A 25,157-nucleotide genomic window follows, 5' to 3' on the forward strand; every position below is an offset into this window, starting at 1 on the left:
GGGAGATATTAATGATTTTGCCACAATTACGGAAGACGATGACAATGTTTTCGTTACAGTGGATGATGTTGATGATGGTCAGAATTTGGCCGTGATCGCGTCACGGGAGATCATGCGATGATGTTGATTTGACGTCCACGATATCTAAATTTCTAAAAAACTAATGAAACAAATAACTTAGTATATATAAATAATCTTTACACAAACCAACAGACCAAGTAAAGCTTAAAAAACTGTCTTCAGCTGATCTATAAGAAAAACAATCCTAGGGGGAGAATATTTAATCTATGGTATTGACATTTGAGTTGTATTGGTAAGTCGAAACCGAAACTCACGGTTTGTCTCAGCTCGAGTGCAGTGCAGACGGCAGATGTCGGTCTTTTTGTCATGTCGTCATAAAAGTCATCATAACTTGTGTTGTGTGTGGGGTGGAAAAAACCAGACTTCTCTAACTTAACGGCGATATGAAATGTTAGCTTAGTAATAATTTTTATTTATACTGTAAAATGTGACGTCATTATTTAAAACAACTTTTGTTCTTTATTAGACTTGCGTTTTTTAGTAGTACGACTATGAATGTTAGTGTTTGTTAGTGCTATTATTCGAGTGAACGAACGTGAACACCTACCTAACCTAAGCCCGTGACATTTATTGGTGTTGAAAGCAAATTAATTCATGAACAAGAAAGATCCTTGTAAAATTCATGCGTGTGCGATTCAGAAGTGTTTAAAAGGTTCGTTTTCCTGTGAATATTTTCAATAAGATTTTACACATCCCAGGCTAGATTATTAGGCTAGATTTAAGACTTCCAATTATTAGGTTATAAATTCCGATTATTAGGTAATAAGACTTCCGTTCCTACAATCGCCTCTGTTCATGAAAGCTTTTACGTGAAAATGCTATCCAGAGAATAATTGCTTAAGTTAAAACTGATAGGCCATAGCGCCTATTCGGGTAACTTAGGTAGGCTAAAGTTCCACAGAGAGGATGAAACGTTCATTCTCAATATAACTTTTAAATTGGCCAAATATTATTTTTTATGCTATAATTTACGCTAAGTAAGGCTATTTCTACTAGAGAGCCACTCACCTAGGCTGTTTCTGTACTGTTTATTAACTGGGCTACGTTAATATCACTGCAGCATTAAGGCTAGGTTTTTAGTTATGACAATGACACACAAGGTAGGGCCTATTTAGTGGGGTACATTTTTTTAACCCTTTCAGTGCTATGCAACGATAAGACCTATTGTTTTGCATCTTTATCCTGAAAAGTCCTATGGAACGATATATAAGTTATCGTTTGTTTTTCATCCGAAAAACGGTAAGCGACGATAAGTATATTGTTCCGGCATGACATTTGATCGTGTAAGTTTAAATGGTCATATCGGTTGACTTGGTTGTTGTTTCGAAACAGTGGTGGTTTCTTTTGATTCCTCATATGGTAATTATTCCGTAGAGGTGCCTCCAAACAAATTTTTAATTTTGATATCTTACTTTATAGTTTTTTACCTCCTGAATCCAAATATACCATTATTTTTCAGAGCTGATGACTATTTTTCAAGATATAGCCGTAATAATAGGCTATACAACATTACAATAAACAAGGTAGGATGGATGACATTTACAAGTGGATTGAACTATGGGTTAAGTAAGCCAACAGCTGATTGTTTTCAATCATAGTTAAGCAAAGTTAGCATAGTTTGGAAGTGACAAAGTATGAAGTAAAATGACGTCACTAGGCATAATGCCGATTATAGAATCAGAGTGAGTTAATAAAGTTCAAAAGTTGTTACTTCCAGTTGCTTGTCGTGTGGTTGAAAACAGTCAGCTGTAGGCTTAGTTACCCACAGTTCATTCCACTTTGTAAATGTTATCCATCCTACCTTGTTTATTGTAATTTTGTATGTTTTTACGGCGATATCTTGAGAAATATTCATCAGCGGTGAAAAATAATGGTAGCCTATACTTGGATTCAGGAGGTAAAAAACTATAAAGTAAGATATCAAAATTAAAAATTCGTTTGGGGGCACCTATACGGAATAAAAACCCCTCATACGATTGAGGGCCAATTTATCGTTCCTTATCACTTTTGAGATAAAAAATTTTATTTTTACATACCGGTATTTTTTTTCTCCCACACTAGACCTTGTCCCCGTCGCAAGCCTAGCACTTTTCGGACAAAATAAGTAAATAACTCTAAAAATATTCTAGCATCGAATGGGTTAACTTATGCTAATATCAATTAAAACTATCGAATTGAAAATATTGATTAATAATTGATCCTTTTAACTCTATAAATTATAAAATTAAACTCATAACCTAACCTTTAAACTAAACTTAACTAAACTTGCTGATAATGAAAAAAACGAATGAAGGTTTAGTAATTGAATCGATAATTTCAATCGATACAGTATAAGCATTGCCCCTAGTTAAGAAACTGTAGGCTTACCCATTTAGTGAATTTACCTTTTACTTTCTCCCCATTACATGGAGAAAATACTGTAGGCCTATTGTTTTCATCAAGATTTTTGAGTTTGAGTTTTGAGAGGCCCGTTTTGGACCTCCTGGGCCCAAAAAAGTGGTTTTTGAAGTGATGTCTGTGTGTGTAGGTACTTATTTTTGTGTCTGTATGTGTGAATGTGTACAGAGATACAGACTACACCTGTCATCCAATTTTTATGAAATTCTATAAGTTATGCCTGCAGGTATTAATCCATAGTAGCCTATCTCCAGGCGTTTAAATTTTTTTTTATTTCGATTTTTTGTATCATTACGTTAGGCCTACTTGACTGCTATACAGTGCATATTTTTTGACTGCTACCCTCCCTAGTGTATTCCAACTTAGGTTGGGCGTTTGTGTAGGTATTGTTAGTTGTAATGTGTTAGTTAAGTTTTTGTTTTTTTTTCACCTGAGGACGGGATAAGATTCCAGATCCCAAAACATTGTAGGCTAACATTGTAGGCCTATAGGCTAACATGATGGAGGCCATTGTTTTTTACCATCGTGATGGAAAATGTCCACAATAAACATTTTAACAACCTTTTTATTGCATCTATTTAGATTGGTTCAAGGGAGAACACAGATATCATATCATGTAGAAATAAATAGGTACCGTATGTTAAAAGACGTAAAAGGACATAACTTAAGTTAACCTAAAAAAATATATTATTGGGAGAGAAATTAAAAACATCACTGTTGTCAATGAGTTAAAGAATAAAGTGACTTCCAGCAGAGTTAGTAACCGATTTAACTTTTGAGTAGCCAGGCTAAAAATCAAGAGGTTTAGTACGGTAATGTTTTCTTTATTTCAGAGAACAATTTTCAAGAAGAGAAATGTACACAGTTCATAGAATATCTGAGGAATTGCTGTGTTAAGTGGGGATCAGCTTCAACATCCTGCTCAGGAATTAAGACAGATTTGGTTAGTACCCTACTTGTTCACATTGTTGTTAGTTAATTTGAACATTAGCTCGGTATCCACTATTAACTGTAGGTCCATTAGTTGGCTGTATGCGCTATTAATTAAAAGCTGTGTCTAAAGAATATTTCAACCTTAGTCACTAACAAGTCGGCCTTAGTCAACTACGAGATCGCGCCACTCATCCTACACTCATCTCCATTTCATACTTGGCTTAAAATACCTACATATTTGTGAGGTCGCCATCTCAAAGTAAAGTGTTAAAGTAAAATAAAGTAGGTACTGTAGTATTAAAGCTATAAAATCTTTCAAGTATATGCGTTAATACGCATAGGCCTATTGTTGGTTTTGGCTCCTGCTTTAAGTTAGATTTGAAAAAATATTGCTCCAGCATAGGTGAATTCCTTTAATTCCAGCAATTAGTAAGGGTATATGTCACCAATGTGCACTTGGGAATAACTAGCCTATGGATGGAACATGGTAAATATTGCTGCCAACAAAGGAATCTGTTCAGCACAATCTCCCATTTTCTGTATTTCCCTAAAGGTCTTCTTTACAATTTTTTGTTTCACCCCAAAAAACTCTTTGTATACATTCTCTTTCTTTCTCTTTGTATACATGTATCAATGTGCTAGGAGAACTCAATTTTAACATTCACCATACCTATCCTTCAGTAACTCCCTCTTTAGTGTATTGCCTTTTTCTTTTCAAAACGTCTAACCGTCAAGCACTGCATCTTTTAATCTTTCTGTAATTTTGTTTCAGCACCAAGCAAAGGATGAACAAAAATCCTAGTAGTCCCTGGAAAGAGAAAAAGTCGTTTTTTGGGAGAGTTGATGAAATTGAATTTCATAAGGAAGAGAATCCTAATTTATCGGGGAAGAAGATAGATGTGAGACGTGCTCGAGTGAAAGATTTGCCGTTTATATACAGATATACGAGACACCTCCAGTTTGTAGCAGCAGGGCTCGGTCTGCTCACAGTCCTCAGCAAACCATTATACGACACATATCTCTACTATACAGACCAAAAACCATTGAAACGTGCTGATATTCAATTGCACCCTCGTCCTGTAAAATAGGTAAGCTGGCACAAAATGTAGACTTGTAAGTAGTTGATGATTTAAGTTGTCAATTTTTTTTACAAGAACATCCAAAATGCATAAGTTATTTAGCTAAAAAGTATTTATTGTAATTACTTACATCTTCAATCAAAATTTCTCTAAATGAGTTTCGACCTTGCGCCATCATCAGCTCCTCGTCATACGCTAGGTTTACTTGCATCTTGGCTGCATTAATGCTGCGGCAGCTACGTCAGTTATTCTTTTCATTGTCCCGTGTTGTATTTTTATGTTTGTGTGAAAATAAATCTATCAATTAACTAACACAGCCTCTCAAACACCAAAACAGCCAAGGTGCAATTAAACCTAGCGTATGACCAGGTGCTGATGATGGCCTAAGATCAAAACGCATACTCCATACAAATGTCGATTAAAGACATATGTAAATACAATATTTGATCACTCAATCCATGATACAAATCTTGTTGCTTGTTTTAAGATTTACCTGGAGAGTGGCATTATTTTTGCTTTGCCTTTGATAATACTGTATGAAAAGCCATAGTAAATTATATAGGCCTACTTTTGTTACTGTTAAAGCTTTTGTCTGAAGTAATGTATTGATTGTAGCTTTGACTATCGATAGAAGTATAAATTCCATTCCCATGTTAAAGTTGTCGCCAGTTTTAGAGTCAAAATGGACGTAGTTGTCAGGATCGAGCTACCAATAGTTGACTATGACGATATTAATTAATGATTTTGGTTGAATATGCAGTCTTTTAACCAAGTCAAACCAACATAACTGACCTATTGCAAACCATGGCATCTTTTAGGTCACTTCAACAACTATCTCAATCTATCGGCAAATAATAAGGTAAAATTATAATTTTAGACTGGCTCATTCAACTTTGTTCTTTTTAAATAAATGATTGGTGGCAGCTGTTCCATAAAGCCAGTACATCTGTGTCTACTTTAGTAACCAAAAGTCAGTTGTAGGTATTCTTGTTCAAGTTATTAACTAACTGTATTACATCGTCAGAACTTTTTTCAGAATGGAGTCTGTTACGAAGGCTCGTGCTCGAATGCTCAAGTTTCCCAAGTTGATTGCCGAGTGTAAGACTGAAGGAGCTACTTACGCTGCATGCATCTCTGCAAAACAAGACAATCTGAAGAAGGACTGCTGCCAACAAGAATTTGAGCAACTCAAGCGATGCGTCATGAAAGCTGCTGCTAAGATGGGAACTAGGGTGTGAACCTCTTAGTGAAACTGTAGTTTAAAATAAAACTGTAGTGCTATATTGAGTGGTGTGAAGAACATTAGTGTTGAAAACGTAAATTCTAGTCTAAACCAAAAATGTTAGCCCACTTAGGAATTGGTCTAACAGCTCGTTTGCTGCTGATCTGCTACGCTGAAATTCAAGACAAAGTGTCTGAAGTTCAGTACACGGACATTGACTACAAAGTTTTTACCGACGCAGCCAGGCATGTGTTCAAAAGTGAGTCGCCGTACGAAAGGTACACATACAGATATACTCCACTGATAGCGTACATGTTGACTCCCAATGTGTTTTTTCACCCTGCCTGGGGGAAATTCCTTTTTTCAATACTGGATGTAGTTGTTGCGATTCTAATAAAGAAAATAGTTTCCTTACAGTATCCAAACGTGAGTGAGAGTATGTGTGTAAAGTGTGCTTTGGCTTGGCTTTACAATCCTCTAGCAATCGTCATCTCCACTAGAGGCAATGGGGACTCTTTAGCAGCTGTCTTAGTGATTTTAACGATTCTGTTTCTTAAGAAAGAAAACTACTTTTTAGCAGGAGTTATTCACGGGGTTGCTATACACACTCGCCTGTATCCTATTGCGTTCAGTTTGGCGATGTATTCTTCCATCCCGTCGGATTACAAATGCTCAAAAACATCTTTTTCAAAAATAATAAAGCTATTTATTCCCAACTCAAAAAGACTAAAACTAGTTTTTGGTTGTGTCCTGGCGTTGAGCTGGCTTACCTTCATGTTTTATAAGCTGTATGGTTACACTTACTTGGACGAAAGTCTTCTGTTTCATTTAAGAAGGCGCGACATCAGGCACAACTTCTCTGTTTATTTTTACCAACAGTACTTGTCCTACTTCATTTCCACGAATATTTATCAACGGGTGTTGACTTTAGCACCACAACTGATTTTGCTGTTCAACTTTTCTCTGTTGTACGGTTCCTCGCGTGACCTACTGTTCTGCTTGTTGTGTCAAGCAGTTGTCATGGTCGCATACAACTCTGTACTCACATGTCAGTACTTCATCTGGTTCCTGTCTCTCTTGCCGCTGTGTTTGCCGCACTTGAAGATTGGGAAGACACAATGTGCGACTCTCGCCTTCCTGTGGCTCGCAGCTCAACTCGCCTGGTTGTTGCCTGCATACTGGCTCGAGTTTAAAGGAAGGAACACATTTATGTACATATGGCTGCAAGGAATCGCATTCTTCTGTGCCAACATGGCGGTTTTGGCTCGACTGATTACGTCTTACCAACCAAGGAAAAAACAGGAATGAAGGAAACAGTGTGAGGTCTTTTATACTAACCCGTTTGGTAGTACGGTAAGTTAGACTGATGAAATGTGCTGTATACATTTTGTTTGTTAATTAAAAGATCACATTTGATACTTGACTAATATTTCCCCCTACCTATATAAACCTTTTTGTCATGCTCCAGTAAAAATGTCTATTTTCAAACCGTTTGTTCCAAAATTGTTACTTGAAATGTTATTCTATGGAGAATAAGTAAATTGTTTGTAGTTTGCTTGTTTATGGATATATTTTGATAAATCTTGGCAAATTTATTTATTTTATACTAAGCTATTAATATTTTACACTTCATTACACTCTCTGCTGCAGCAAACTTGGGTAGGACTAATTTTTATAATGTTATTTAAATAGATTTAAGTGAAAAATCAAATCAGGCAAATGAAATCCGTTTAGTCTACAGGTTTGCTGCAGCGTGGGTATTGTTTGTTGTGACGTTGTAAACAAATTGATGTCGCCCTATGGTCAGAAACCAGTGTAATTTGAAATAAACATATGGACAGGGTAAAATCGTACTGTCAACCGAACCTTGGAAACAATAATATAGTGTGAAAAGAGTGATACACTCTTAGGCAAAAAATAATCAGCTGGATCTGAGACATCAGCTGTTAATTTTTTTGACATTAAAATTTGTCAGCTGATTTTGCTCAATTATTATTATGAGGTGGGGACGCCAAGTAAAGAGTCCCAATTGATTACAATATTATTGCATCACTATAAAAATTGTGTCTGTTTATTATCATTCCACATCGTATGTTTCACTAACATTGACTTTTACCCTTTCCTGTATCGACAAATCTAATTAATTTGTTTTTGTTTTGGCAGAGTAGTACATGTTTATTCAAGTAACGGTAACAGCTATTTGTGCACAAAAACAAAAAAGGCTGAACTAATGTTTTGGGCTAATTTATAAAGATAAACCATGTGCAAAATTACACGAGGCCAGGAGGCAGGCATGATACTTGCCTAAGTTAGTGTATTTTAGGTTACATGAAACAACCTGCCTGAGGTAACAAGCCTGCCTACTTGCCTCTTGTAAACATGGTCTGACATACAGTCCCATGGAATCTATATTCATGTTGCGACAATAAAGGAAAACTTGAACGATATTCTGAAAGTACACAAAAAAGCAATAAAATCTTTGTTAAAGCTACAGTTTGTTGAATCAATGTTTACTGAAGTGAAGTTCACTAATAAGAGTTAAATATCTTAGCCTAACTGTAGTTTTTGCTTGGATGCAATGAAACAGAGACATCTCAAACCCACAGGCCAGTAGGTATCATAACCACCATCCACTAAATCATAGGCTATATATATATAACTAGCTGTACCCGCGGGCTTTGCCCCGTTTAACTTCACAAGAATTCACATGGCTCAATCACGTCCTAGTTGAAGTTCGTTCGCTACGCTCACTCACCTTTGGGTTGGAGCTCGTTTGCTGCGCTCACATGCCTTCAGGTTAGCTCGTTCGCTACGCTAACTCCCCTCCAGGTTGAAGTTCGTTCGCTACGCTCACTCACCTTTTGGTTGCAAATTAGCTGTTGTCATAAATAAAAAAAAAAATAGTACTGCACCCTGTGGGCAATCCTTGTAACTTTAATGCTATTGACCATCATAGAACAGAACCAACTTGTTTAATTGAAACAGCTGTTAAGATTCATTAATTCCTTTTAAATATGAAAAATCATAAGGTTAACATGGGAAACTCCAGAGCCACTGGGGCGGAGCCCGAAAGCCCGATCAGAATAAAAACTGCTTAGTTTTCCTATTTAATGCCCAAAGAATTGATGTACCGAATTTCAGCCTCCTAGGTAAATGGCAAAAGGGAGAATTAGTGATGAGTGAGTGAGTGAGAGAGTCAGTGAGGGCTTTGCCTTTTATATATTTAGACTAGCTGTACCCGCGGGATTTGCCCCGTTTAACTTCACAAGAATTCGCATGGCTCAATCACGTCCTGGTTGAAGTTCGTTCGCTACGCTCACTCACCTTTGGGTTGGAGCTCGTTCGCTGCGCTCACATGCCTTCAGGTTAGCTCGTTCGCTACGCTAACTCGCCTCCAGGTTGAAGTTCGTTCGCTACGCTCACTCACCTTTCGGTTGCAAATTAGCTGTTGTCATAAATAAAAAAAAAAAATTTTGCTGCACCCTGTGGGTAATCCTTGTAACTTTAATGCTATTGACCATCATAGAACAGAACCAACTTGTTTAATTGAAACAGCTGTTAAGATTCATTAATTACTTTTAAATATGAAAAATCATAAGGTTAACATGGGAAACTCCAGAGCCACTGGGGCGGAGCCCGAAAGCCCGATCAGAATAAAAACTGCTTAGTTTTCCTATTTAATGCCCAAAGAATCGATGTACCGAATTTCAGCCTCCTAGGTAAATGGCAAAAGGGAGAATTAGTGATGAGTGAGTGAGTGAGTCAGTGAGGGCTTTGCCTTTTATATACTTAGATAAATTCATGTTTTTCAAAATTATCTTGAGGCCAAATGTTTAACTAAGATTTACATCTTCTGTATTATTTAAGTGTTGAGAACATTTTCACGATGAGTAAAAAACCAAGTTTCTCCCAGTCTAACTAAAGAGAAATATTCTACATCAGACTAAAAGTCACAGTTTACAAAGCTGCACTGGATGATCTGCTTCATCAAGACATTGACCCATCAACTGATTACCATAGCAACCTGTAGATATTTGGATGGGTCTACTTTCTTCTCTTTCTTGTATTAAAGCCAACGCTCAAGATCACACTCATTGTATGGTGAAACCTATTGCTTACTATTGCACTTTAATCAAACAAAAATGAAAGTGTCTGCCCCAAAACAACATTGCTTCAGTGCAGAAAAACACAGAGCTTCTAGACCTTTGGATTACATTTATGGTAAGTGTGTGTCTACAAGGAAGATAATGGAAGATAAGTTTTGCTTTTCTCTGTGGTTACTGGTTAGAGATCTCATTTAACAAAGTTATAAGGATCTCCCCATTTATCATAATGCTATAATTTACAGAAAACATAAAATGTTAAATGTTGTAAATTTAATTACAAACGGGTTCATTTCACATAGTATGATTAACATAAAACAAATTTCAGAAAGTCAAGTCTTCTCGGGAAAATCCTTAAGTTATCGCAAAAGAATTCCGTTGAAAGCATAATTTTAGATAAGATTAGTTAGAAATATTGAAATGTGAACAGAAATATAAATAACTTTATCGTAGGGTACCAACAAATTTTTAAAACTGTTTTGAGTTAAATCTGCATGCTTAGTAAATGCTAGAGTGTTAGTATAAGCAAGTAAAAGCTTTTCCTATTCTAGCATTCCTAAAACCTTAGCATTTGTAGCCAAATATTTCAAAATCATGTTCTATATCCCATTTCAGATCCTCTATTCACATTTTCCGGACCTAAAGATTATTACAGAGCTGCACATGAATCGCTACAGTCTTCATCTGAATTTGTAAGTACTGTCAGAGACTAACCAACACAAAAGACTTCTCATCCCATTGTAAATTTTGAAGCACGTTTTTCGTGTATAGTTCATGTACGGTGACACTGGGTGCTAGTGTCAACGAAATTTTGTTTCTATTATTTTAGGGTTAATTTCTTGATTTGTGCTTTACTGTTTGGTTGTATAGCCTAACTAGGGGACAAGTTTTAGATCGTATTATTTGGTTAAACGAGGTTTTAAATGACTGTAATAACGGGAAACAAATTGTATACAAAACACAACCTCTACATAAACCGTACAGAACTAACAATAAAATTGTCTTCAGCTGTTCCATAAGGATGAGAAATCTACTGAGGGAGTATGTTTTATCTATAGTACTGTTTATAGTCTCTTACAAAAATGCTGCTTTAAATATGTACTTTTAACAGAACCAAAACACTTTATTTATATGTATTTTTATTTATAAAATGACATATTTTTATATCTTGTTGTGAGTGATACAAAAACGCTAGACCAACATAATATTTAATAGCCTATATAATTAAGGAGTGTTGGCATATTCCAGTTTAGCTTTTGTCCCAAGCTTTCAAAAGCCAACAAATACAAATTAAAATAAGACATTAAAATGTAAATAGTTAATAGATCTTTAACAAATGAGAATATTTACCTGGACAGAATAAGGTTTTACTTCACTAAAGAATAACACTTGAAACATGTTAGGAGTTATGTACAAACAGTCAATAAATAAACAAAATAAATAACACGTGATTAACAATCTATAACACAAAGTAAGGTAGGAAAGGTAGAGGATAAAATATTATAACAAGATCTAAAAATGCAGTCAACATCAGCTACTTAAACATAACCTGACATAAAACATACACAACACACAAACCAAAAAATCAGCTAAATTTTACAATAGAACCTAGAAAGAGAAGTTTACTCAATGGTTTTGTATTTTGTATGTTTGGGATGGTGTACACTGTACGGTTCAGTTGTCCTAATTAAGATTCATGGGGTTGTTGCAGAGTGTTCAGCCCATCTTTGACTCCATGTTCAGTGACATGGTCAGATTTCCTAGAGCCACCCTAGTACTTCGCCCCTCACACAAACTTCCCCTCAATGTGGACACCTCGTATAGGGGCAAGGTCAAGTAAGTCCTGCAGTACAACACCAATTACAGGGGTACCTTAATCAGAACCTTTGTCCAAGGATAAAATAATAATCATTATCAATTAAGATGAAATATGAGCGAAGGATGAGTGTACCTTTCTATATGACGGTTGTCATTTAGTTTTGAGAAAAGTACTCATTGATGGTTTGAAAGCAGATCCTGATATATTTCTTGATCATTGGGTTGGCTAAATTATGTCCCTTGGCAAGAGAAATTGTACTCGGAGTCAGTTATCTAGTCCTATCCCCTATCTAAACTTACCACTATGTTTATATGCCTGCAGTAACATCCACATCTCAATGATAAAACGGTTACCTATAGTTAAAATGTTAGTTGTAGTAGATTAGTACATCCACACTGAACCGAGATATGAATTGAGTTGTAGTAAACATTCCACATTTCAGTTTTGTGAGCGATAGTTAATTTCTTATAGTGTAAATTGAGAAAAATACAATGCTTCTTTCTTTTAGAATTTGTCTAATTTCTTGTAGCCTTGGTTTGGTCACAAGAATCAGCTTCTGGATGGTTTATTGGAAACACTGATAACAGTTTGAAATCATTTATTTTAAACACATGATAAATATAAACACATAAATTAAATTGCTTTGCATAACCTAAAATGTGTTTTAACCTTTGAATTTGAACCAATAACTCAATGTATTTAATTAATTGACAAACATATTTGCACTAAATGATTAATCATGAAACAGCTAGTTTTTTTATCTCAGGGAAAGAATTAAGTGATTGCAAATTGGTCTCATTTTAATACTCTAAAGTTTAAAGTTTTGATCCAGCAAACAAAATGGTAAGGTGAGTGGCTACAAAATTTGATGTTTCGTTGTTACAAAATCTATAGTAATAGTTTCAATAGTCTTACATGTCTAACGTTAATAATTCTTCATTAACTTGTGGTTTTTTTTTGTTTGATACAGTTTAAAATGAGTTAAAATTAACATGTAGGTGAAACACTTTTGTATTGGCTATAGTAGGAACTTTTCAAAACTTTTTTGTGACTCTGTTTCTAAATAACACATAGGGGTCCTCTTTTAGTCCAAATTTACTTTAGTTTAAAAAAAATATGACTTTTCAGAGCCATTTCTCAAGAGAGAACAATCACAGCTGAAGTTACAGGGACTGACCGTTACAAGTACTTCCGAAGGTGAGTGAATACTTAACTCTAAACTAAGTAAATAACTCATAACTATTACATATAATATATAGATGAATATCAAAATGTAATAATATAAAAATAAAATTTTTCATCTTAAAAGTGCAAAGGAACAATAAATTGGGCCTCGATATTATGAAGAATCAAAAGGAATCATAGCTGTTTTGAAGGATAACCGAGTCAACCGATAAGAGCCTTTAAGCTCACACGGTCAAAAGTCGGATTGGCATGATATATTGTCGCTTCACACTTTTCGGATGAAATTCGCACAACGATATATTGTTCTATATCTTATCGGGAAAGAGACACACGACAATATATCGTCGCGTATCACTGAAAGGGTGAATGGTGGGTTCACTGGGTTCTCATCCTCTGAGCAAAAAAAAAAAAAAAAAACTAGCCATACTGCTAAGAGAATGAGAATAGGAAGAAAATATGAAGGGACTACAGTAACAGCTTACTTCTCTAAGAAAATTTGTCTAACATGAAATTGAATGTAATTTTTTGTCACCATAGGCCAGTGACAGAAGCCAAAGATGGAGCTCCGAGTGAAGTGACTTCAAGGTTCCCCCTCCTGGGGTTTGATAATATCGCATCACTTGGGCTTTTAGCTCCTCCAACTACAGCGCAGAAACCACCCACCAGGTAGGACAGGAGAATTGTGTGTACCAGCTAGAATAATGTTGTTTAATTACCAGCTAATTAAAACTGTATCAATGTATTGCTATTCATCTCTGATCAATGCTGGAAATCTATAACTTTCATTTGTTTATTCCGTGCTCATCAACTACAATTATTTTTGTTCCTTTGAATTGAAAATTGCATCTAAATTGTGATATTTAAGTTATGTTAAAAACATCTGAGTCTAATCATCTATGTCAAATCATGAGTCTTTCTTGAGCATAGCCTACTGTAATACACATAGATTTTTTGGAAATAACCTATCTTTCCTATTAACGGTTATTACAGGACAAAACAGGTGTCTGATCCATCTAGTATTGTTAGGATGCAGGCTTACCTGAATAGGAAGGAATTCACTCCAACACATGAAACACATAATTTTCAACTTAACACTATACGGTCCATTATAAATGAGTGCAACAGCTGTTTCAGTATGCTGAGTCTGAAGCGTTGCCACTTTTACCTCCCCACAGCCTTGTATTAGAGGAGGCTATGGTTGCTTCCCAACTGATACCTACCTTAGTTGAAAATGCTGTCCACTGACAGCGTAACAGTGAAATATTTAAAATTTTGTGTAATTTGTGTTTCTTGTGTCGGAGTGAACTCTTTCCCATTCAGGTGGGCAAGCGTGCTATTCTAACAAAATTCCTACAACTAGACCATTGTGTTACATCCTCAATGTTTATTGGTCTGTTACACAGATGTGCCGCTACGCAGATACGAGCTACGCAGACAGATTATCGTGAGAGTGAAGCACAGACTGTCCCATGGACTCCCCCATACACCACCCGCGGGGCCTCTACACCTGAAGTACTTTACCTGGACCAGCTATCCTGGGGTATGTATAGATAATGTATATTGCAGGTTGCTTGAAAATGAACTTTGCAATGTTTATATTGAAAAAATGTCCTATTACAAATTAAAACATTAATGAGTTTTTTGTAAAAGATTCTGATTCAGCCACTTGACGGATTTTCATGATTCTTCTTCTGAATTTTGAGCAGATAGGTATGTTGATGACATCATTTTTATTTTGGGTTAAAGTTTTTTAGATATTTAATTTTTAAGTCTAGCAGCTAATGTTTTAAGCCAGCTTTTGGTAAAATACCATTTGTTTAACTTAACAACTGCAAACATTCAGCGTGTGTGACAAACATTCAGCATTTGGATAAAGATGGTATATTTATGATTGACTTACTCATACCCAGACAACAATTCTTATCTTTTATTTACAAATTGTATACTGTTGAGATTTGTAATTTGTTTCCACACACGTGTGACTGCAGGCAAGGGGTTACCACCAGGTAGACATGAAGTAGAGATCGTAGACAGACTGAGACGCAAGAGAGCCTGGGAGTCTCGACTGCCTCCACTAGACTGTCCTGACAACATCAACATCCGGTTCAAACTGATCGCTGAGATGGAGAAAAGTGATTGGCAGTTTAGAGAGAAGGTCAACCGCATTTACATTCATTACAACTTAAACCCTTCAAGAATATTAAATTATTAAATTATTTTAACCCCCGCCAAACCCTACTACGGTAGTTTTTATCCAAATCACCCCAAACTCTCCCTTATTCAGCATAAGTAAATATAATAGTGATAGATATAATCATTTTACTGTTGTAGGTATTTTTGTAGTCTGTCTAAGATAGCGGTTTCGACTCTCAAAAGGATTCTTCATCATGCCACTTGGTTACAATTTTTTCGTTTAGTAATTACATGTAAGTTTTTGTCAAACAATAACACACAAAGAAACTCAAAAATTGTCACCTTGTTACCTGATGAAGACGCCCTTTGATAGCCTAAATGGACAAAAAAAATCACTCCGGCAATAAAACATATTTAAACAACTATTACATTTACTACAAGTAGTGATTCAGAAACTAAGAACATGAAATCAGCATAAGTGGTACTAGTCATGTTTAAATCCATACATTGTCATAAAAATCCAAAAATACGTAGGGGGGTATTAACTGGAATTTCAGCTCCACGTTCAACCTTGTGTTTTTTATGTTTGAAAACAATACACATCTGTTTTTTTTGCACTCAGTACAATCTCACTATAAACAAAATGTCTCCTAATTTGCTCAAGGGATTCTAGTTAAAGATGTAATTATTTAGAAAGTTGGTTTAGTTAATGAACTCACATACATTATAACTATAATTCATTTGTTTTATGAGAGAGCAAATATGGGTTTTAAAATACCTGTTACCAGTTGTAATCTCTTATTTTAACTCATTTGTAAATATTACAGTTTTGGGTTTTTACCAGGGCCGGAACAAGGGGGGGGCAGAGGGGGCGGTTGCCCCGGGCGGCAGGATTGAGGGGCGGCAGGGTTGAGGGGCGGCAAATTTCTGGTTGCAGTAAATTTGTTTAATACAGTTTGTAAAAAGTTTTTAATGAGCCGAACGTCATAAGGAACGTCAATTAAGTAATTTCAAAACTGCATAACGTAATAAACAAACAATAATTTTACAATAGAAATCAATATAAATTGCAACGGAGTAGAAAATACTGAGAGCCCTAATAGCATAGTTAGCAGCACAGCAAAGTTTGTTTATAATTTCAGCTGATCGCCATCCCTGTCAAGGCGCCATGCCGCCCTGCCTCACTGCCGTGGTTCGTTATATAGAGCTATAGAGGTTAGGTTTGCAGGAATTTCGCTAAGTCGAGGTTCAGAACCAGCGTCGATCAATATAGGTCGGGACTTGACCTCATTAAAATACAGTACAATTAAAGTAGCATGGGCTACAATACTTTACAGTACAGTGTTTAAATTGTACAGTAGAACCTAAATTATCCGGCATAATAAAGGGGAGGGATCTTGAATATTGCGCAATCATGACAATGGCATTGACCTTGGTACAGGTTAAAAACTATAAGTTTAAAATCACAGCTTGTTCTAACCCTCCTAAAACCTAGCCAAACACTGTATTGCGTAGTCATAAATTATGTAAAGAACAAAACAAAACAGTAGAAAGTTTTGTAAGCTACTGCCCGCGATAGGCCGGTAGGCTACTTACAGTACAGTACTGATTTATCACAACAGAGGAATGTCAATAATAATCATTAACTATAGCATTGGTGTTGCTAATGCTAGTTGAAACAAATCGTATTGAAAACAATAAATTATTAGATAAGTCATTATAAAAGTGTATAATCATAGCCAACTTAAGGATAGTAAAAATACTCGTAAAAGGAATGTTAAAAAAACGATGTTGTTATTCTTTCTCTTTGGTTTTGTTTTTATATTCTTTCTTAGGTTTTTCTTTATCAAAAAAATTGTACAATTCACCATAGTTATCCCATATCGCCCAATCATAGCTTACTAAACATTACGTCGTCATCAGTCCTCAGTGAATGAAATCAGTTCTCAATTGCAACATAGCGCGCGCAGAGACAGCAGACAAAGATGTAAAACGGAGTAGACGAATGTTAGCGCAAGCGTTGACGTGACCTTTCCATTTCATTTGATAAAGAAACAGATTTTCCCAAAACAATAATTGGGTGGGGGATTTGTTATATCGAGGGAAAGACGTAGACAATTTGTTATGCAGAGGTTAAATTCGCAATGTAGAGGTTCTGACAATGATAAATTTGTTATATTGAGGTGTCTTATTTTAGCCGAAATCACGAAAAATTCGTTAAATCAAGGTCGTTGTTATAGTTTGTTCGTTATGTAGAGGTAAAATATACATTGTGTCTTATGGAGAGTTCTAGGGGATTTTAAAAAAAATCGTTATGTCAAGGAATTCGTTATATCTACCTATTCCACTTTACCCTCCATTTTTGTTTAATTTGTGAGGGATTTTTTGTTGTGGGTGAAGGGGGGGGGGAGGGGCGGCAAATTTTAGTTTGCCCCCACTCAAAAATCGTCTAGATCCGGCCCTGGTTTTTACAACGCATAATTTTTATATTTGCAATATCTTGATTCTTGGGCTAGCACTATGACCACTAAGCTACCAAGCAATTTATACAATTGCAGGAGATCGAAGCTGTTCACGAGGAGAGGATGAAGAAGTCGGAGCAGTTGTTGGAGGAACACAACTTGATGAACAGATCTCGCCTCAGCTGTCGTCTGGAGTATCTGGAGGAAGACATCAACAGAAGGAAGGAACATAAGCTGCAACTCATCAGACATGAGAAGGAGAGAGGTGATTATGTATTCTATTTCTATTGTATTGTGGAGGGGTAGACTCAGGGTCCCAGCATGTAAACCGAAGAGAGAAGAACCGGGGAGAGAGAGGGGGAAGACCCAAAGTCAATAGTGCAGAGTTAAATGTGCTCTCTGGTTTTTTAAAGTTTTTTACAAGAAATAATAGTTTGTTTACTTACAATTGTGTACAGCTGTGTGAGTTTTATTTCAGTGTGTGACTTATAAAAATAATATTTCTGAAAAAGGGTTTATTCTGTGAGTAAGATGAGAAAAACATAAAAGTTTTACTGAGAAATCAACAGTTTATGCAGGTAAAGAGATAGGCTGGGTTTCTTATCAGATCAGATAAGAGGGTTGCACTGCTTGAGTTTTCCTTATCTACATTGGGATGAGTCAACTTTATCTCTGAGCGGGACATGGACAACTATTATCTGCCAGTTTGTTTACTTCCTTGTTTACATGCTGTTTGAAACCGGAATTACAATACTGAAGAAACTATAATTTTTAACAAATATTGCCATTACAAAGTTAGTACTAGTGGTGAATTGAGTAGCCACTTATTTTTATTTTTTAAGCTACTAACAGCATTGGATATGTAATACAGTTTTGAATGGAAGCATGCTTTAATGGAAGCCTTTAGGAAATAAAGTCTGTTAATATTTTATTGATTACACTTTGAATTTGTAAAAAGATAATTTTGTTTTGAATTTATATTTTTTTTATATTTATTTACATTGGAACTGAATATGAACTCTGATGTAAATAAAACAATTCCCTCTGGATGGAAGAGGGCTGAGGTTGTTAGGAAAAAAGGCCTCAGTGCTGGGAAAATTGATGTTTACATCACATCACCGAGGGGTAAGGTTTTTCGTTCCAAAAAAGAGTTATCCAAGTACTTAGAAGACCACAAGCTTAATTTAAAAATTGAAGATTTTAACTTTAGTTCCATTAAAATAAAATCCAAAAATGATTCCATTATGAATGAAAGTAGCATTGCTAGTTCCCAAGCCTCCATACTAGACAAAAGTTCTGAAGTTGTTAAATTTGGATAGAGATGGGTCCAATGCGGCAAGTACCACTCCCTCTAGTAATTTAAGCATTCTTAGTATTAGCGAGTCATGCGATGAAGAAAATAATATTACAGTCAGTGACCTTCAACCTGTTCAGAGTTTTAAGCCACAACTGCTTGAAAGGGAAAAAATTAGTTTATCCATTCTTCAGCGAGATTGGCTCACAGATGATGCTATTGAACACTACTTCCAGTTATTGTCCTCCAAAATAATCTCAGATGAAAATGTTTTTATCATGAAACCAATTATTTCTCAAGCCATAAAATGTCTGGAAGATATTAACTATTTGCTTCAAGGTTCCGTTTTGACTGACAAATCTTATGTTTTGATACCAGTAAATGACTCGCCTGCTGTGGATAAGCCAGGAGGCTCAGGCTCTCACTGGAGTCTTTTGTTGTATATAAAGGATGTAAATAAATTTGTATATTTTGATTCACTAAAAGAGTACAACTATGCCCATGCACTGAAAATAGCAAACTCCTTACAGAAATACTTTGGAGTCTTTGAAAACTGTAATATCTCAGTGGTCAAAGTTCCGCAGCAGAGGAATAACTACGACTGTGGCGTTTATATGATTCTGTTTGCTGAGGTAATCATCCAGCTCATCCAAGGACCATCTCCGCTTGATTCATGGGAGAAGTTTTTCCCCGTTATTACTGAGTCCAATGTAATTGCTAAACGGGGTCAACTTGCGTTGTTATATAGTGATGTCAACCTATGTGTAACTGCAGATACACTAAGGGAGATGATGTTGAAACCATTTTTTGACTTAACTGCTCCACCCCCATTAGAGCATAAGCCATTAGATGACCCATTAAGTGTGGATCAAGCTAAAGAAAATAGATCTAAACCTACTCAGGATATTTTAACTACATGTGAACATAATCCAAAAGAAGTTAACCATAATAACGAATGGAGTACTATAGTAAATAAAAAAAATCTGACTGTATCACCTAAGAACAAGAACAAGAATTCAAGCAAAAAGCTGACTCTTTTACAGGAGAGCAAATTTGAGATTTGCCCCGTAAATATTCAAAATAAATTCAGAATTCTAGAAAATATGTCTGAAAATGTTGAACTGACATCAAATCTTAGTCCCATAACTGTAGAGGAAAATAAGGCTAATATAACTCCTATAAATAAGGCTCATCGAAGTGAAGAGAAGAAGACAACAAGAAGAGAAAGAAGAAGAAACTTTGGACATTCTACCCCTAGGATGAAAATTACCCTGTGTGCAGATAGTCAAGGGAAGATGCTGGCTACACAAATCCATAACATTAGTGCTGGGAAAGTAGATGTGTTTGGTTACGTCAGACCTAACACGACTCTGATTCAAGTTATCGATTCATCTTCTATCGAAAACCTCAACACTCCTCTCTTAATATTAGGAGGGAGCAATGACAGCCTGAATAATGACTTCCACAGTATTTATTCTAAATTAGAAGGTAAACTCGTGACCCATAGTAAGAATAGACCAGTTTTTATTACAACAATCCCTATGAGATATGACAAGCCTTACAATAGTATTGAGAACCATCTGTTAACGCGAGTAAATAACTACATAGCTGAATTAGTCGCTAGATTAAACAATGTTTTTCTGATTGACCTGAAGTTTATGAATAGATCCCACTTCACAACACATGGCTTGCACATTAATAATAAAGGTAGGACTAAACTAGCTCATGTTATTATAAACACTATTTCACGAAGGTCAGCTCAAATTTCTGTAGCTAAGCAAACTAATTCTATCGCATATAAAGAGCATAAACAACCAACATCATTGACCTACAGCAAAAAGTATCCAGAACAGACTAAAGCTTCAAACCAATCTAAAATGCAGTTAACTGAAAAACCAATGTTTGATGTTATTAAAGATTACCAGCATGACCAATCCGTAGCGTTCGCACACAGTATTTCAGCTGATTTTAACCATCCACGCCACATGACAGCAGGAGTGGCAGTCGTCTTTAGGCGACACTTTGGCAGACCAGAATCGCACCACTGCATTTCATCACATTTAGCAGTGCAATCCACTTCGCATTGTGCTACCGTTTACAGTTTGGTTACAAAAGCCAACTATTATGGTAAACCGGACATATCTGATTACACAACAGCTTTCAAAGATTTGACAACAGACTTTAAAAACAAAGGGCTAAAACACCTCGTATGCTCTCCCATTGGATGCGTAAGAGATAAAGTAGCGTTACCCCATTTCTTCAATAACCTCAGACAATTTCAAGAATCAACAGGAGCAAGTGTAACTATTGTTTCATACTACCAAGAATCCCTTAGACAACTAAGAAACGGCCTAACACACAGTGAATTTAACAATAGAATCCAGTCTTTTATCGATAACAACCTAAATACAACAATAGATTGTAGGAGCCAAGACCCATCATCGACCTGTCCAGCACCGCCTGCCTCAATAACACCATTAGCAGCCCTGCCTACACCTTTACCAGAGGCACCAACGTTGCCACCTACCCCACCATCACGACCTTCAGTGACAGCTGTGAATGAAAGTGTGACCAGAGTAGTGCCCGGCGACTTCACCTTCTGTGAGTTGTTAAAGCAGAGCAAAAGTGATAGGCCAAGGATGGAAGTGAATAAAACTGCTCATGTACCACAATTGTTAGATTTAGAAGTAGATTCTGTAAGCCAAAACGATACCTTTAATTTTTTAGTAGATCAAGCAACCCCCATTGTAACGTTAGAATAAGCAATTTATGTATTTTCCATCAAAACATTAGAGGGTTGCAATCATCAATTGAACCTTTAGAAGTAACTCTAACTGAACTAACACCTAGTATTGTTGTCTTGACAGAGCATAAAATGATAAGTTCTTCTCTGGATAGACTAAATATTAATGGTTACAATGTTGCTGCCAGTTTTGGGCGGAAAAAATCTAGAGGTGGTGGCGTAATTATTTTAGCAAAACCATTTTTTACTTTTAAAGAAATTATAATACCTGAAATTCAAAATCTTGTCACTGAGCAGATTTTTGAGTGTTGTTTAGTAGAAGTAGATAAAATTATCCCCAGAAAAAAACTTATTATAATTGGTTTCTACAGGAATCCAACTAAGCAAAATGAATCTGAGTTTATCAAACGACTCGATACAATGCTTGAAATAATCAGTGTTAAATATAAATATGTTATTTTTATGGGAGATATTAATATTGATATGCTGAACTTAAATGACACCAGCAGGAAAAACTTACTGCATGTTGTAACAGCTAATGGCTTCCAGTCATTGGTTGATTTTCCTACAAGAATCACCGATACAACTAAAACTGCAATAGATAATGTTTTTACAAATTTAGATAGCGGCTGTTATAAAATTACGGGTATTAATACACAACTTTCGGACCATGATGGCCAAATAATTGAAGTTTTTACTAATACGAAAAATAGCCTGAATAATTCTTCTGTTTATTTTGAACATAAAAGAAATTTTAATGATAAAAACGTCGAACAATTTATATCTGCTTTACAACATGAGTCATGGCTTAATCTTTATTTATGTCCTGTGGAATGCAAGTATGATGTTTTTTATGAAATATTTATGCATTATTTTAATACATTCTTTCCATCAACTCTCTCAAGACAACATACTAACTGTAAGTGGATTCCTAATGAACTGAAGTTGGAAAGACAAAATATTATTAATCTTAACAAAGCGGCTAGAGAGTTAAACTGCAAAAAGTTGTTACATGAGGCTAGAGAAACTAATAAGCAGTTTAAAAAGAAATTGTTTTCTTCAAAAAAACAGTATTATAAAAGAAAAATTGGTAGTTCTGACAATGTTAATAAGGCAACTTGGAAGATTGTGAACTCTGAAGTAGGAGCCAAAACTATTATTAATCATAATATAAACCTAGTAGTAAATAATGATGTATGTTCTGACCCCTCCCTGGTCTGTGGCCAATTCATAAATTATTTTGCAGATGTTGTAAAAGAAACTGAAACTTTCAATAATATAAATACATTCAAAAAAAATGTTGATGACACTCTGCATACTGTACATCCTTCAGATAAAAGGAGTTTTAAATTTAGCTTTGTTGATGAGAGCGACATTGATAAAATTATTAAAAGTCTAAAAAATTCCTATAGTGCTGGCTACGATGGTATTCCTGTGGTTCTTTTAAAAAAAGCGAAATCAGTCCTACTTAAACCAATAACTCATCTCATTAACTCATCTTTGATATCAGGAATTTTCCCTAACAAACTCAAAATAACAAAATTAAAACCGCTATTCAATAAAGGAAACAGACAAACAGTATCAAACTATAGACCGATTGCTTTGCTGCCTTCAATTTCAAAAATCTATGAAAAGGTTGTTTATAACCAACTGGTATGCTTCTTTGAAAATAATGGTATATTTGATGACTGCCAACATGGATTCCGAAGTGGCAGATCTGTCATAACAGCTGCCACAGCTTTCATTGAATCCATCGTTGATAGCTTAGAGAGTAAATCTAAAGTGGTAGGGTTGTTCATGGACCTCAGTAAAGCTTTTGATTCAATTTCTCATGAGTTGTTGCTTTCAAAGCTCAGTAGTAGTGGACTAAATAGTACTGCATTGAGCTGGTTTAAGTCATATCTTTTTGATAGAAAACAATACGTAGAACTTAGTCACTGTAATAACAAAAATTATAAAATTTCTTACAATTCTTGTACTCGGGAAGTAAAATATGGGGTGCCCCAAGGATCGATCCTAGGCCCTCTTTTATTCATCTTTTATTTGAGAAATTTTCCTCAACTCAGTGATTTTAGCAAGCTTTGCCTATATGCTGATGATGCAAATTTAAAAATAGCCGCAGGAACCTATGCTGAACTTGAAGCCAAGGCCAATTCTGATATATTATTACTTAACAGTTTTTTTAATTCGAATAATTTGCGTTTGAACACAGATAAAACTAATTTTATGTGTTTCCAAGCAGGAAAAACTAAACCGCAAAATCTGCCAAAAATTGTAGTTAATAACAACATAATTCAAAATAAAGACCACATCAAATTCTTGGGATTAGAAATTGATGAAAATTTGAATTGGAATCATCATATTGATCAGTTACTTTCTAAAATTTCATCTGGCCTTTATGCGCTAACAAGATTAAAACCCCTATGTGAAAAGGAAACTTTAAAAATTATATATTTTTCGTACATACATTCAATCATATCATTTGGAGTTTCACTTTATGGTGCAGCAAAAAAGAAAAAATTAAAATCAATTCTAAAAAAGCAAAAGAAAGCTATTAGAATTTTGTGCAATTTAAAACGCAGAACTTCAGTCAAAGAATATTTTAAAACTGAGAATATTATGACTGTTTATGGAATGTATGTCTATGAAACAGTATTATCAGTAAAAGACAGATTTAATGAATTACAACTTATTGGAGACTATCACAATTACTTCACTAGAAATCGAGAAAACCTGGCCACAAGCTCACATACTCTGCAACTTTTTACGAAGACACCTAAATATGCCGGTTCCAAATTTTATAATAAACTTCCTAAAGAAATCAAATTAGAAACTTCCAAAAATAAATTTAAATCAAAATTGAAAAAGTTTCTTATCAGCAAGGCTATGTACTCCTTTGAAGAGTTTTAGTTCTATAAGTTATTAATTGCTCTGTTTCATATCAATTGAAACTTTTGGTTTTAAAATAATTTTATCTATATTTTTAATTTTGATATTTTCATGTATAAACTTTCATATTGCACTGCTTGTTTTAATTTATTTGATCTGAAAAGCTATTAATATTGATGGTATGTTGTTATGCCATGCATGATAATGATGAGTATTTTAGTTAGTTAGTTAGTTTTATTAAATTGCTCTTGACGCCATTCCTGTATCTATATATTGTACTTTAATGAATAAAGTTATATGAAATGAAATGAAATGAAAAGATTATTGTGCATGCTCCACTTGCCTCTAACTGGGTAAGCCTATCTGCCCGTGTCTTTGACCAGTTCTGGGAGCTTTGCTCAATGTTAGCATCTGGTTCATCATCAGGCTGCATTTGATTAAACACAGCCCTTCTCCAATCCCCAAGTCTGTAGCAATCCAGAATGATGTGTTTGGCAGGCTCATCGGATTGGTTGCATAATCGACACTCCTGATTGTAATCGATAATTCCCAGAGTTTGAAGGTGTTTGCTGAAATACCCCAGCGTCTTGACCCTCATTAGACCTATAGGTAGAACCTCGAGCCTTCTTTGAAGGCCCTTTTGCCAAAGATGGAGTGACTAAGCAACTCTAGCGCTTGGCCAACCTCGTCCCGACATCCGGACCCACAGATGGGCCTAGTAGTGTTCCACTGGTTTTGAGGGCTTCTTAAAGTTTTACAAACACTGTAAACGCTCATTTTCTGACTGCTAAACATTGTTGCAGCTCTAAGAAAATTG

The 25,157-nt window shown here is 35.4% G+C and overlaps 2 protein-coding genes across 2 annotated transcripts; both read left to right on the plus strand.

The window, feature by feature from the left end:
• Positions 1-420: 420 nt before the first annotated feature.
• LOC129001597 (cx9C motif-containing protein 4) lies at positions 421-4,493 on the plus strand. Its single transcript, XM_054428952.1, has 3 exons — positions 421-733; positions 3,312-3,421; positions 4,184-4,493. The coding sequence occupies exons 1-3, from the start codon at positions 676-678 to the stop codon at positions 4,211-4,213; spliced, it is 198 nt and encodes a 65-aa protein (XP_054284927.1). The 5' UTR covers positions 421-675; the 3' UTR covers positions 4,214-4,493.
• Positions 4,494-5,680: 1,187 nt separating this feature from the next.
• On the plus strand, positions 5,681-7,128 carry LOC129001596 (GPI mannosyltransferase 1-like). The gene has a single exon (XM_054428951.1). It carries the CDS (start codon positions 5,830-5,832, stop codon positions 7,018-7,020), a length of 1,191 nt encoding a protein of 396 aa, XP_054284926.1. The 5' UTR covers positions 5,681-5,829; the 3' UTR covers positions 7,021-7,128.
• The last annotated feature ends 18,029 nt before the right edge of the window (positions 7,129-25,157 follow it).

The sequence above is a fragment of the Macrosteles quadrilineatus genome, unplaced genomic scaffold (assembly GCF_028750875.1).
Source record: "Macrosteles quadrilineatus isolate MER2022 unplaced genomic scaffold, UCM_ALF_1.0 Scaffold_8__2_contigs__length_117827958, whole genome shotgun sequence".
Lineage (NCBI taxonomy): Eukaryota > Metazoa > Arthropoda > Insecta > Hemiptera > Cicadellidae > Macrosteles > Macrosteles quadrilineatus.

What these genes read in the sequence shown, in the direction of transcription:
- LOC129001597 (XM_054428952.1), top strand. Translation starts at nt 676, where the DNA reads ATGAACAAGAAAGATCCTTGTAAAATTCATGCGTGTGCGATTCAGAAG. An exon ending in GATTCAGAAGTGTTTAAAAG is followed by an intron (nt 734 to 3,311) that starts GTTCGTTTTCCT and finishes TCTTTATTTCAG; the next exon opens with AGAACAATTTTCAAGAAGAG. An exon ending in CAGGAATTAAGACAGATTTG is followed by an intron (nt 3,422 to 4,183) that starts GTTAGTACCCTA and finishes ATTTTGTTTCAG; the next exon opens with CACCAAGCAAAGGATGAACA.
- LOC129001596 (XM_054428951.1), top strand. Translation starts at nt 5,830, where the DNA reads ATGTTAGCCCACTTAGGAATTGGTCTAACAGCTCGTTTGCTGCTGATC.